The following is a 13,759-nucleotide window of genomic DNA, read 5'->3' as shown; positions in this document are numbered from 1 at the left end:
TTCTATTCTATTCAGTATGTTCTGTTCTATTCTGTTCTATTTTATTCTAGCATGTTCTGTTCTATTCTGTTCTATTTCATTCTAGTATGTTCTGTTCTATTCTGTTCTATTTTATTCTAGCATGTTCTGTTCTATTATGTTCTATTCTATTCTAGTATGTTCTGTTCTATTCTGTTATGTTCTGTTCTGTTCTATTATATTCTAGTATGTACTGTTCTATTCTGTTATGTTCTATTCTATTCTAGTATGTTCTGTTCTATTCTATTCTAGTATGTTCTTTTCTATTCTATTCTAGTATGTTCTGTTCTATTTTATTCTAGTATGTTCTGTTCTATTCGGTTCTATTCTATTCTAGCATGTTCTGTTCTATTCTGTTCTATTTTATTCTAGTATGTTCTGTTCTATTCTGTTCTATTTTATTCTAGCATATTCTGTTCTATTATGTTCTATTCTATTCTAGTATGTTCTGTTCTATTCTGTTATGTTCTGTTCTGTTCTATTATATTCTAGTATGTACTGTTCTATTCTGTTATGTTCTATTCTATTCTAGTATGTTCTGTTCTATTCTATTCTAGTATGTTCTGTTCTATTTTATTCTAGTATGTTCTGTTCTATTTGGTTCTACTCTATTCAGTATGTTCTGTTCTATTCTGTTCTAGTATGTTCTGTTCTATTATATTCTAGTATGTTCTGTTCTACTCTATTCTAGTATGTTCTGTTCTACTCTATTCCAGTGTGTTCTGTTCTATTCTATTCTAGTATGTTCTGTTCTATTATAGTATGTTCTGTTCTATTCTGTTCTATTCTAGTATGTTCTGTTCTATTATATTCTAGTATGTTCTGTTCTACTCTATTCTAGTGTGTTCTGTTCTATTCTATTCTAGTATGTTCTGTTCTATTCTATTCTAGTATGTTCTATTCTGTTCTATTCTAGTATGTTCTGTTCTATTCTGTTCTATTCTAGCATGTTCTGTTCTATTCTGTTCTATTCTAGTATGTTCTGTTCTATTATAGTATGTTCTGTTCTGTTCTATTATAGTATGTTCTGTTCTGTTCTATTATAGTATGTTCTGTTCTATTATAGTATGTTCTGTTCTATTCTATTCTAGTATGTTCTGTTCTACTCTATTCTAGTATGTTCTGTTCTATTCTGTTCTATTTTATTCTAGTATGTTCTGTTCTATTATATTCTAGTATGTTCTGTTCTATTCTGTTATATTATATTCAGTATGTTCTGTTCTACTCTGTTCTATTATATTCTAGTATGTTCTGTTCTATTTTATTCTAGTATGTTCTGTTCTATTCTGTTCTATTTTATTCTAGTATGTTCTATTCTGTTCTATTTTATTCTAGTATGTTCTACTCTTCTGTTCTATTCTGTCTTATTATATTATATTATGTTATAGTATATTCTAATATGTTCAGTTCTGTTATATTATGGTATGTTCTATTATATTCTGTTCTCTTCTATTCTATTGTATTCTATTCTACAGTATCCTGTGTACTTTAGTGCTACCATCTCATCCCACTAGGTGGTGCTGTTATCTATCTGGGTGCTGGGGTTCATCATCGCCGTGGTTCCCCTGATGAACGAGGACCTGTTTGGGAACTACTATGGTCGTAACGGGGTCTGCTTCCCCCTACACTCAGACAGACAGGAGAAGCCCATTGCTAAAGGATACTCTATCGGCATATTCCTGGGTACGGTGTGTGTGTGGTACAGCACTGCTGTGCTTGTTGGGTAAAGAGATGCTTGTTGGGTAAATCAATGCTTGTTGGGTAAAGGGATGCTTGTTGGGTAAATCGATGCTTGTTGGGTAAATCAATGCTTGTTGGGTAAAGGGATGCTTGTTGGGTAAATCGATGCTTGTTGGGTAAATCGATGCTTGTTGGGTAAAGAGATGCTTTATGGTTAAAGAGATGCTTGTTGGGTAAAGGGATACTTGTTGGGTAAAGGGAGGCTTGTTGGGTAAATTATTCTCTGGATTCTCTTTGTGTTGGGCCCTGCAGTACTTCTCTCATGCGCACGTGTATGACTTTCACCATTTCTAAGTAGTCAACTGGGTGGGACTTCCTCTTGGTTAAGGAAGGACCACGTAATTCCATCCAGGTCATTAGGAGGGATCAGTTAATGAATTATACATGTGAGCAAAACATTCCACAGCTGCAGGTGACAGAAAATAGTGAACCTTGGCTTTAATCCCTGTTCAAACAACAGCCTCCAGGTGGCAGTATGCACCCCCTCGGGTTGTTTACCAACTCATACAAGTAGTAGAAGAAGAGCGATCTGGAAAGTTATTATAACACTGTCTAATCCAATCTCTCTCTCTCTCTCTGTCTCTCTCTCTCTCTCTATATATATATATATATAGGTCTGAACCTGGCAGCGTTCCTAGTGATCGTGTTCTCCTACTCCTCCATGTTCTACTCCATCTACAAGACTGGTATAAACGCTACAGGTAAAGAAAAAAAAAAGTTTCATTTCTCCAGGACCATATCTCTAACAGGCTGTTCTGTTTCAGACCTGAGGAGCAGGCTACACAGAGACGTGGCTGTAGCTAACAGGCTGTTCTGTTTCAGACCTGAGGAGCAGGCTACACAGAGACGTGGCTGTAGCTAACAGGCTGTTCTGTTTCAGACCTGAGGAGCAGGCTACACAGAGACGTGTCTGTAGCTAACAGGCTGTTCTGTTTCAGACCTGAGGAGCAGGCTACACAGGGACGTGTCTGTAGCTAACAGGCTGTTCTGTTTCAGACCTGAGGAGCAGGCTACACAGAGACGTGGCTGTAGCTAACAGGCTGTTCTGTTTCAGATCTGAGGAGCAGGCTACACAGGGACGTGTCTGTAGCTAACAGGCTGTTCTGTTTCAGACCTGAGGAGCAGGCTACACAGGGACGTGGCTGTAGCTAACAGGCTGTTCTGTTTCAGACTTGAGGAGCAGGCTACACAGGGACGTGGCTGTAGCTAACAGGTTCTTCTTCATCGTCTTCTCTGACGCCCTCTGCTGGATCCCTATTTTCCTGGTCAAGACACTGTCCCTGCTGCAAGTCGAGATACCAGGTAAATACTGTCCCTGTTGTAGGTCCAGATACCAGGTAAATACTGTCCCTGCTGCAAGTCGAGATACCAGGTAAATACTGTCCCTGCTGCAAGTCGAGATACCAGGTAAATACTGTCCCTGCTGCAAGTCGAGATACCAGGTAAATACTGTCCCTGTTGTAGGTCCAGATACCAGGTAAATACTGTCCCTGCTGCAGGTCCAGATACCAGGTAAATACTGTCCCTGCTGCAAGTCGAGATACCAGGTAAATACTGTCCCTGCTGCAAGTCGAGATACCAGGTAAATACTGTCCCTGCTGCAAGTCGAGATACCAGGTAAATACTGTCCCTGCTGCAGGTCCAGATACCAGGTAAATACTGTCCCTGCTGCAAGTCGAGATACCAGGTAAATACTGTCCCTGCTGCAAGTCGAGATACCAGGTAAATACTGTTCCTGCTGCAGGTCGAGATACCAGGTAAATACTGTCCCTGCTGCAGGTCGAGATACCAGGTAAATACTGTCCTTGCTGCAAGTCGAGATACCAGGTAAATACTGTCCCTGCTGCAAGTCGAGATACCAGGTAAATACTGTCCTTGCTGCAAGTCGAGATACCAGGTAAATACTGTCCCTGCTGCAGGTCGAGATACCAGGTAAATACTGTCCCTGTTGCAAGTCGAGATACCAGGTAAATACTGTCCCTGCTGCAAGTCGAGATACCAGGTAAATACTGTCCCTGCTGTAGGTCCAGATACCAGGTAAATACTGTCCCTGCTGCAAGTCGAGATACCAGGTAAATACTGTCCTTGCTGCAAGTCGAGATACCAGGTAAATACTGTCCCTGCTGCAGGTCGAGATACCAGGTAAATACTGTCCCTGTTGCAAGTCGAGATACCAGGTAAATACTGTCCCTGCTGCAAGTCGAGATACCAGGTAAATACTGTCCCTGCTGCAGGTCGAGATACCAGGTAAATACTGTCCCTGCTGCAGGTCGAGATACCAGGTAAATACTGTCCCTGTTGCAAGTCGAGATACCAGGTAAATACTGTCCCTGCTGCAGGTCGAGATACCAGGTAAATACTGTCCCTGCTGCAGGTCGAGATACCAGGTAAATACTGTCCCTGCTGCAGGTCCAGATACCAGGTAAACACTGTCCCTGCTGTAGGTCCAGATACCAGGTAAATACTGTCCCTGCTGCAAGTCGAGATACCAGGTAAATACTGTCCCTGCTGCAAGTCGAGATACCAGGTAAATACTGTCCCTGCTGCAAGTCGAGATACCAGGTAAATACTGTCCCTGCTGCAAGTCGAGATACCAGGTAAATACTGTCCCTACTGCAAGTCGAGATACCAGGTAAATACTGTCCCTGTTGTAGGTCCAGATACCAGGTAAATACTGTCCCTGCTGCAGGTCGAGATACCAGGTAAATACTGTCCCTTCTGCAAGTCGAGATACCAGGTAAATACTGTCCCTGCTGCAAGTCGAGATACCAGGTAAATACTGTCCCTGCTGCAAGTCGAGACACCAGGTAAATACTGTCCCTGCTATAGGTCGAGATACCAGGTAAATAATGTCCCTGCTGCAGGTCGAGATACCAGGTAAATACTGTCCCTGCTGCAAGTCGAGATACCAGGTAAATACTGTCCCTGTTGCAAGTCGAGACACCAGGTAAATACAGTCCCTGCTGCAAGTCGAGATACCAGGTAAATACTGTCCCTGTTGTAGGTCCAGATACCAGGTAAATACTGTCCCTGCTGCAAGTCGAGATACCAGGTAAATACTGTCCCTGCTACAAGTCGAGATACCAGGTAAATACTGTCCCTGTTGCAAGTCGAGATACCAGGTAAATACTGTCCCTGCTGCAAGTCGAGATACCAGGTAAATACTGTCCCTGTTGTAGGTCCAGATACCAGGTAAATACTGTCCCTGCTGCAAGTCGAGATACCAGGTAAATACTGTCCCTGCTGTAGGTCCAGATACCAGGTAAATACTGTCCCTGCTGCAGGTCCAGATACCAGGTAAATACTGTCCTTGCTGCAGGTCCAGATACCAGGTAAACACTGTCCCTGCTGTAGGTCCAGATACCAGGTAAATACTGTCCCTGCTGCAAGTCGAGATACCAGGTAAATACTGTCCCTGCTGCAAGTCGAGATACCAGGTAAATACTGTCCCTGCTGCAAGTCGAGATACCAGGTAAATACTGTCCCTGCTGCAAGTCGAGATACCAGGTAAATACTGTCCCTACTGCAAGTCGAGATACCAGGTAAATACTGTCCCTGTTGTAGGTCCAGATACCAGGTAAATACTGTCCCTGCTGCAGGTCGAGATACCAGGTAAATACTGTCCCTTCTGCAAGTCGAGATACCAGGTAAATACTGTCCCTGCTGCAAGTCGAGATACCAGGTAAATACTGTCCCTGCTGCAAGTCGAGACACCAGGTAAATACTGTCCCTGCTATAGGTCGAGATACCAGGTAAATAATGTCCCTGCTGCAGGTCGAGATACCAGGTAAATACTGTCCCTGCTGCAAGTCGAGATACCAGGTAAATACTGTCCCTGTTGCAAGTCGAGACACCAGGTAAATACAGTCCCTGCTGCAAGTCGAGATACCAGGTAAATACTGTCCCTGTTGTAGGTCCAGATACCAGGTAAATACTGTCCCTGCTGCAAGTCGAGATACCAGGTAAATACTGTCCCTGCTACAAGTCGAGATACCAGGTAAATACTGTCCCTGTTGCAAGTCGAGATACCAGGTAAATACTGTCCCTGCTGCAAGTCGAGATACCAGGTAAATACTGTCCCTGTTGTAGGTCCAGATACCAGGTAAATACTGTCCCTGCTGCAAGTCGAGATACCAGGTAAATACTGTCCCTGCTGCAGGTCGAGATACCAGGTAAATACTGTCCCTGCTGCAGGTCCAGATACCAGGTAAATACTGTCCCTGTTGTAGGTCCAGATACCAGGTAAATACTGTCCCTGCTGCAAGTCGAGATACCAGGTAAATACTGTCTTTGCTGCAGGTCCAGATACCAGGTAAATACTGTCCCTGCTGCAGGTCCAGATACCAGGTAAATACTGTCCCTGCTGCAGGTCGAGATACCAGGTAAATACTGTCCCTGCTGCAGGTCCAGATACCAGGTAAATACTGTCCCTGCTGTAGGTCCAGATACCAGGTAAATACTGTCCCTGCTGTAGGTCCAGATACCAGGTAAATACTGTCCCTGCTGCAGGTCGAGATACCAGGTAAATACTGTCCCTGCTGCAGGTCCAGATACCAGGTAAATACTGTCCCTGCTGTAGGTCCAGATACCAGGTAAATACTGTCCCTGCTGCAGGTCCAGATACCAGGTAAATACTGTCCCTGCTGCAGGTCCAGATACCAGGTAAATACTGTCCCTGCTGTAGGTCCAGATACCAGGTAAATACTGTCCCTGCTGCAGGTCCAGATACCAGGTAAATACTGTCCTTGCTGCAAGTCGAGATACCAGGTAAATACTGTCCCTGCTGCAGGTCCAGATACCAGGTAAATACTGTCCCTGTTGCAAGTCGAGATACCAGGTAAATGCTGTCCCTGCTGCAAGTCGAGATACCAGGTAAATACTGTCCCTGCTGCAGGTCCAGATACCGGGTAAACATTGTCCCTGCTGTAGGTCCAGATACCAGGTAAATACTGTCCCTGCTGCAAGTCGAGATACCAGGTAAATACTGTCCCTGCTGCAAGTCGAGATACCAGGTAAATACTGTCCCTGCTGCAAGTCGAGATACCAGGTAAATACTGTCCCTGCTGCAAGTCGAGATACCAGGTAAATACTGTCCCTGCTGCAAGTCGAGATACCAGGTAAATACTGTCCCTGTTGTAGGTCCAGATACCAGGTAAATACTGTCCCTGCTGCAGGTCGAGATACCAGGTAAATACTGTCCCTTCTGCAAGTCGAGATACCAGGTAAATACTGTCCCTGCTGCAAGTCGAGATACCAGGTAAATACTGTCCCTGCTGCAAGTCGAGACACCAGGTAAATACTGTCCCTGCTATAGGTCGAGATACCAGGTAAATAATGTCCCTGCTGCAGGTCGAGATACCAGGTAAATACTGTCCCTGCTGCAAGTCGAGATACCAGGTAAATACTGTCCCTGTTGCAAGTCGAGACACCAGGTAAATACAGTCCCTGCTGCAAGTCGAGATACCAGGTAAATACTGTCCCTGTTGTAGGTCCAGATACCAGGTAAATACTGTCCCTGCTGCAAGTCGAGATACCAGGTAAATACTGTCCCTGCTACAAGTCGAGATACCAGGTAAATACTGTCCCTGTTGCAAGTCGAGATACCAGGTAAATACTGTCCCTGCTGCAAGTCGAGATACCAGGTAAATACTGTCCCTGTTGTAGGTCCAGATACCAGGTAAATACTGTCCCTGCTGCAAGTCGAGATACCAGGTAAATACTGTCCCTGCTGCAGGTCGAGATACCAGGTAAATACTGTCCCTGCTGCAGGTCCAGATACCAGGTAAATACTGTCCCTGTTGTAGGTCCAGATACCAGGTAAATACTGTCCCTGCTGCAAGTCGAGATACCAGGTAAATACTGTCTTTGCTGCAGGTCCAGATACCAGGTAAATACTGTCCCTGCTGCAGGTCCAGATACCAGGTAAATACTGTCCCTGCTGCAGGTCGAGATACCAGGTAAATACTGTCCCTGCTGCAGGTCCAGATACCAGGTAAATACTGTCCCTGCTGTAGGTCCAGATACCAGGTAAATACTGTCCCTGCTGTAGGTCCAGATACCAGGTAAATACTGTCCCTGCTGCAGGTCGAGATACCAGGTAAATACTGTCCCTGCTGCAGGTCCAGATACCAGGTAAATACTGTCCCTGCTGTAGGTCCAGATACCAGGTAAATACTGTCCCTGCTGCAGGTCCAGATACCAGGTAAATACTGTCCCTGCTGTAGGTCCAGATACCAGGTAAATACTGTCCCTGCTGCAGGTCCAGATACCAGGTAAATACTGTCCTTGCTGCAAGTCGAGATACCAGGTAAATACTGTCCCTGCTGCAGGTCCAGATACCAGGTAAATACTGTCCCTGTTGCAAGTCGAGATACCAGGTAAATGCTGTCCCTGCTGCAAGTCGAGATACCAGGTAAATACTGTCCCTGCTGCAAGTCGAGATACCAGGTAAATACTGTCCCTGCTGCAAGTCGAGATACCAGGTAAATACTGTCCCTGCTGCAAGTCGAGATACCAGGTAAATACTGTCCCTGTTGTAGGTCCAGATACCAGGTAAATACTGTCCCTGCTGCAGGTCGAGATACCAGGTAAATACTGTCCCTTCTGCAAGTCGAGATACCAGGTAAATACTGTCCCTGCTGCAAGTCGAGATACCAGGTAAATACTGTCCCTGCTGCAAGTCGAGACACCAGGTAAATACTGTCCCTGCTATAGGTCGAGATACCAGGTAAATAATGTCCCTGCTGCAGGTCGAGATACCAGGTAAATACTGTCCCTGCTGCAAGTCGAGATACCAGGTAAATACTGTCCCTGTTGCAAGTTGAGATACCAGGTAAATACAGTCCCTGCTGCAAGTCGAGATACCAGGTAAATACTGTCCTTGCTGCAAGTCGAGATACCAGGTAAATACTGTCCCTGCTACAAGTCGAGATACCAGGTAAATACTGTCCCTGTTGCAGGTCGAGATACCAGGTAAATACTGTCCCTGCTGCAAGTCGAGATACCAGGTAAATACTGTCCCTGCTACAAGTCGAGATACCAGGTAAATACTGTCCCTGTTGCAAGTCGAGATACCAGGTAAATACTGTCCCTGCTGCAAGTCGAGATACCAGGTAAATACTGTCCCTGTTGTAGGTCCAGATACCAGGTAAATACTGTCCCTGCTGCAAGTCGAGATACCAGGTAAATACTGTCCCTGCTACAAGTCGAGATACCAGGTAAATACTGTCCCTGCTGCAGGTCCAGATACCAGGTAAATACTGTCCCTGCTGTAGGTCCAGATACCAGGTAAATACTGTCCCTGCTGTAGGTCCAAATACCAGGTAAATACTGTCCCTGCTGCAGGTCCAGATACCAGGTAAATACTGTCCCTGCTGTAGGTCCAGATACCAGGTAAATACTGTCCCTGCTGCAAGTCGAGATACCAGGTAAATACTGTCCCTGCTGCAAGTCGAGATACCAGGTAAATACTGTCCCTGCTGCAGGTCCAGATACCAGGTAAATACTGTCCCTGCTGTAGGTCCAGATACCAGGTAAATACTGTCCCTGCTGTAGGTCCAGATACCAGGTAAATACTGTCTTTGCTGCAGGTCCAGATACCAGGTAAATACTGTCCCTGCTGCAGGTCCAGATACCAGGTAAATACTGTCCCTGCTGTAGGTCCAAATACCAGGTAAATACTGTCCCTGCTGCAGGTCCAGATACCAGGTAAATACTGTCCCTGCTGCAGGTCCAGATACCAGGTAAATACTTCCCCTGTACTAATTATGTAGGAAAACTAAGTACACACACCACACACACACACCACCCCTCCTACACCCACCTCTAACCAGGTGCGCAACAATCGGTTTTAGAAGTGGTGGGGACATTTCCCCTCCAGTCCCCATGTGAATGTTACGCCCCCTGCCTCTAACGATCTCTCCCTCCTCCAGGTACCATCTCATCCTGGGTGGTGATCTTCATATTACCCATCAACAGTGCCCTGAACCCCATCCTCTACACTCTGACTACCAGCTTCTTCAGAGAACAGGTTAGTAGCAGGACCAATGTGACTTTGTTCAAAAGGAGTGTGCACTACAGGCCCCATAGGGCTATGGTCTAAAGTAGTGCACTACAGGCCCCATAGGGCTATGGTCTAAAGTAGTGTACTACATAGGGAATAGGGTGTCATAGGGCTCTGGTCTAAAGTAGTGCACTATATATAGGGAATAGGGTGCCATAGGGCTCTGGTCTAAAGTAGTGTACTACATAGGGAATAGGGTGTCATAGGGCTCTGGTCTAAAGTAGTGCACTATATATAGGGAATAGGGTGCCATAGGGCTCTGGTCTAAAGTAGTGTACTACATAGGGAATAGGGTGTCATAGGGCTCTGGTCTAAAGTAGTGCACTATATAGGGGATAGGGTGTCATAGGGCTCTGGTCTAAAGTAGTGCACTATATAGGGAATAGGGTTCCATAGGGCTCTGGTCTAAAGTAGTGCACTATATAGGGGATAGGGTGTCATAGGGCTCTGGTCTAAAGTAGTGCACTATATAGGGGATACGGTGCTATTTAGGACGTAGACTCTCGTTGTTGTTGTTTTTTTTCTGTTTACCCGCCACCGTTGGTAAATAAATACCTATATCAAATCAAATCACATTTTATTGGTCACATACACGTGTTTAGCAGATGTTATTGTGGGTGTAGAGAAATGCTTGTGTTCTGTGTGTATACAGTGCGTTCGGGAAAGTATTCAGACCCCTTGACTTTTTCCACATTTTGTTAAGTTACAGTCTTGTTCTGAAATGTTTTAGCTATTTTTTTTCCCCCTCATCAATAGAAACACAATACCCCATAATGACATCACAATACCTCATAATGACATCACAATACCTCATAATGACATCACAATACCTCATAATGACATCACAATACCCCATAATGACAAAGCAAAAACATTGAGATTTTTTTGACATTTTTGCTAATTTATTAAAAATAAAAAAAACTGAAATATAACATTTACATAAGTATTCAGACCCTTTACTCAGTACTTTGTTGAAGCATCTTTGGCAGCAATTACAGCCTCGAGTCTTCTTGGGTATGACGCTACAAACTTGGCACACATGTATTTAGGAGTTTCTCCCATTCTTCTCTGCAGATCCTCTCAAGCTCTGTCAGGTTGGATGGGGAGCATCGCTGCACAGCTATTTTCAGGTCTCTCCAGAGATGTTCGATGTGGTTCAAGTCCGGGCTCTGGCTGGGTCACTCAAGGACATTCGAAGACTTGTGCCGAAGCCACTACTGCATTGTCTTGGCTGTGTGCTTAGGGTCGTTGTCCTGTTGGAAGGTGAACCTTCGCCCCAGTGTGAGGTCCTGAGGTTTTCATCAAGGATCTCTCTGTACTTTGCTCCATTCATCTTTGCCTCAATCCTAACTAGTCTCCCAGTCCCTGCCACTGAAAGCATCCCCACAGCATGATGCTGCCACCACCATGCTTCACCGTAGGGATGGTGCCAGGTTTCCTTCAGATGTGATGCTTGGCATTCAGGCCAAAGATTTCAATCTTAGTTTCATCAGACCAGAGAATCTTGTTTCTCGTGGTCTGAGAGTTTTTAGGTGCCTTTTAGCAAACTCCAAGTGGGCTGTCATGTGCCTTTTACTGAGGAGTGGCTTCCGTCTGGCCACTCTACCATAACGGCCTGATTGGTGGAGTGCTGCAGAGAGGGTTGTCCTTCTGGAAGGTTCTCCCATCTCCACAAAGGAGCTCAAGAGCTCTGTCAGAGTGACCATTGTTGTGGAAATATTTAATCAAATATTTTTCAGATACCGGAACTTGTAAATTCAATTAGACTTTATTACAAAAGTAACAGAAGCCAAGCAATTCCATGGAATAACTGATCTCTCCAGTCTCAGTACTCAGCTTTTATACATTTTCACGCTTGCATAACATACATAGTCACTCCTTTCTATGTAAATGATTAAAACTTCTTGTCAATACGGGGGCGCTGTTTTCACTTTGGAAAAAATCGTCCCCAAATGAAACGGCCTCGTACTCTTTTCTAGATCATACAATATGCATATTATTATTACTATTGGATAGAAAACACTCTCAAGTTTCTAAAACTGTTTGAATTATATCTGTGAGTAAAACAGAACTCTTTTTGCAGCAAACTTCCATACAGGAAGTGAAGAATCTGAAAACGAGGCTCTGTTTCAGGGCCTGCCTATTCAACTGGCTTTTATTTATCGATATGCATGCAATTAATACGCCTTCCACTAGATGTCAACAGGCAGTGGAAAGTGGAATGGGGTGTCTAGCTTGATCTGAGGTCGAATGAGAGCTTTTGGAGTGACAGGTCCGGAATTTTCTTTGTCTTCTAAGGCGCACGGCGGAGCTCGACACTGTCTTCTGAAAAGCGTTCGGTTTACACGGCGAATATCTTTTTTCAACCGAGTTTTATCAGTTTATTCAACGTTTATTGGGACTTTTGGAGTTTTCCGTTCTTTGCGTCAAGAGAGGATGGGAATGTTAGCAACCTTGGCTAGCATTGTGGCGCAAATTCGACAGAAGAAATTGACATTCTAAAACCAAACAACGATTTATTCTGGACCAAGGACTCCTTGTACAAAATTCTGATGGAAGATCAGCAAAAGTAAGGAAAAATGTATGATGTTATTTCGTATTTCTGTGTAAAATGTTGAGTCCTATTCTCCGCCGTTTTGGTGAGCGCTGTCTCGCAATAACGCAAGCTGTATGTTATGGTAAAGTTATTTTTAAAAATCTAACACAGCGGTTGCATTAAGAACCAGTGTATCTTTCATTTGCCATACAACAAGTATTGTTATGTAAAGTTTATGATGAGTTCTTTGGTCAGATTAGGTGAGTGTCCAAAATTTCTCCGGAGATTCTGGTGAATCGATGCTACGTATTCACCATGTATAACCAGGATTTGTAGCTATAAATATGCACATTTTCGAACAAAACATAATTGTATTGTATAACATGATGTTATAAGACAGTCATCTGATGAAGTTGTTCAAAGGTTAGTGATTAATTTTATGTCTTTTGCTGGTTTTTGCGAAAGCTACCTTTGCGGTGAATAAATCCGTTTGTGTGTTTGGCTATTGTGGTAAGCTAATATAATTCTATATTGTGTTTTCGCTGTAAAACACTTAAAAAATCGGAAATATTGGCTGGATTCACAAGATGTTCATCTTTCATTTGCTGTACACCATGTATTTTTCATAAATGTTTTATGATGAGTATTTATTTATTTCACGTTGCTCTCTGTAATTATTCTGGCTGCTTTGGTGCTATTTTTGATGGTAGCTGCAATGTAAAACTATGATTTATACCTCAAATATGCACATTTTCGAACAAAACATAAATGTATTGTATAACATGTTATATGACTGTCATCTGATGAAGTTGTTTCTTGGTTAGTGACTAATTTTATCTCTATTTTGTCGGTTTTGTGAAAGCTACCTATGCGGTGGAAACATGATGAAAATATGCGGTTGTGTGTTTGGCTATTGTGGTTAGCTAATAGAAATACATATTGTGTTTTCGCTGTAAAACATTTAAAAAATCGGAAATGATGGCTGGATTCACAAGATGTTTATCTTTCATTTGCTGTATTGGACTTGTGATTTCATGAAAATTATATAATGTGATATCCCTGTCCCATTAGGCTAGGATATGCTATTCAGCTTTTTTGATGAGGAGGATCCCGGATCCGGGAGAGAGAAGCGGTAGAGGTTTTAACCCGGTACGTATCACGTCTTCCCGGTACGTACCACGTCTTCCCGGTAAGTAACACGTCTTCCCGGTACGTAACACGTCTTCCCGGTACGTACCACGTCTTCCCGGTACGTACCACGTCTTCCCGGTACGTACCACGTCTTCCCGGTACGTACCACGTCTTCCCGGTACGTACCACGTCTTCCCGGTACATAACACATCTTCCCGGTACGTACCATGTCTTCCCGGTAAATAACACGTCTTCCCGGTACGTAACATGTC

At 43.9% G+C, this 13,759-nt stretch overlaps 1 protein-coding gene across 1 annotated transcript in view; it reads left to right on the top strand.

The window, feature by feature from the left end:
* LOC129823233 (relaxin receptor 2-like) overlaps positions 1 to 13,759 on the top strand; it is a 133,196-nt gene that overhangs the window by 112,706 nt on the left and 6,731 nt on the right. Inside the window, exons 17-20 of the mRNA XM_055882116.1 lie at positions 1,533 to 1,701; positions 2,373 to 2,459; positions 2,929 to 3,060; positions 9,690 to 9,787. Of these exons, the coding sequence (XP_055738091.1) occupies positions 1,533 to 1,701; positions 2,373 to 2,459; positions 2,929 to 3,060; positions 9,690 to 9,787 (486 nt within the window). The remainder of the gene's footprint in view (positions 1 to 1,532; positions 1,702 to 2,372; positions 2,460 to 2,928; positions 3,061 to 9,689; positions 9,788 to 13,759) is intronic.

This window comes from Salvelinus fontinalis, chromosome 25 (genome assembly GCF_029448725.1).
Source record: "Salvelinus fontinalis isolate EN_2023a chromosome 25, ASM2944872v1, whole genome shotgun sequence".
NCBI lineage: Eukaryota > Metazoa > Chordata > Actinopteri > Salmoniformes > Salmonidae > Salvelinus > Salvelinus fontinalis.
This window is presented reverse-complemented; position numbering and strand designations above follow the sequence as displayed.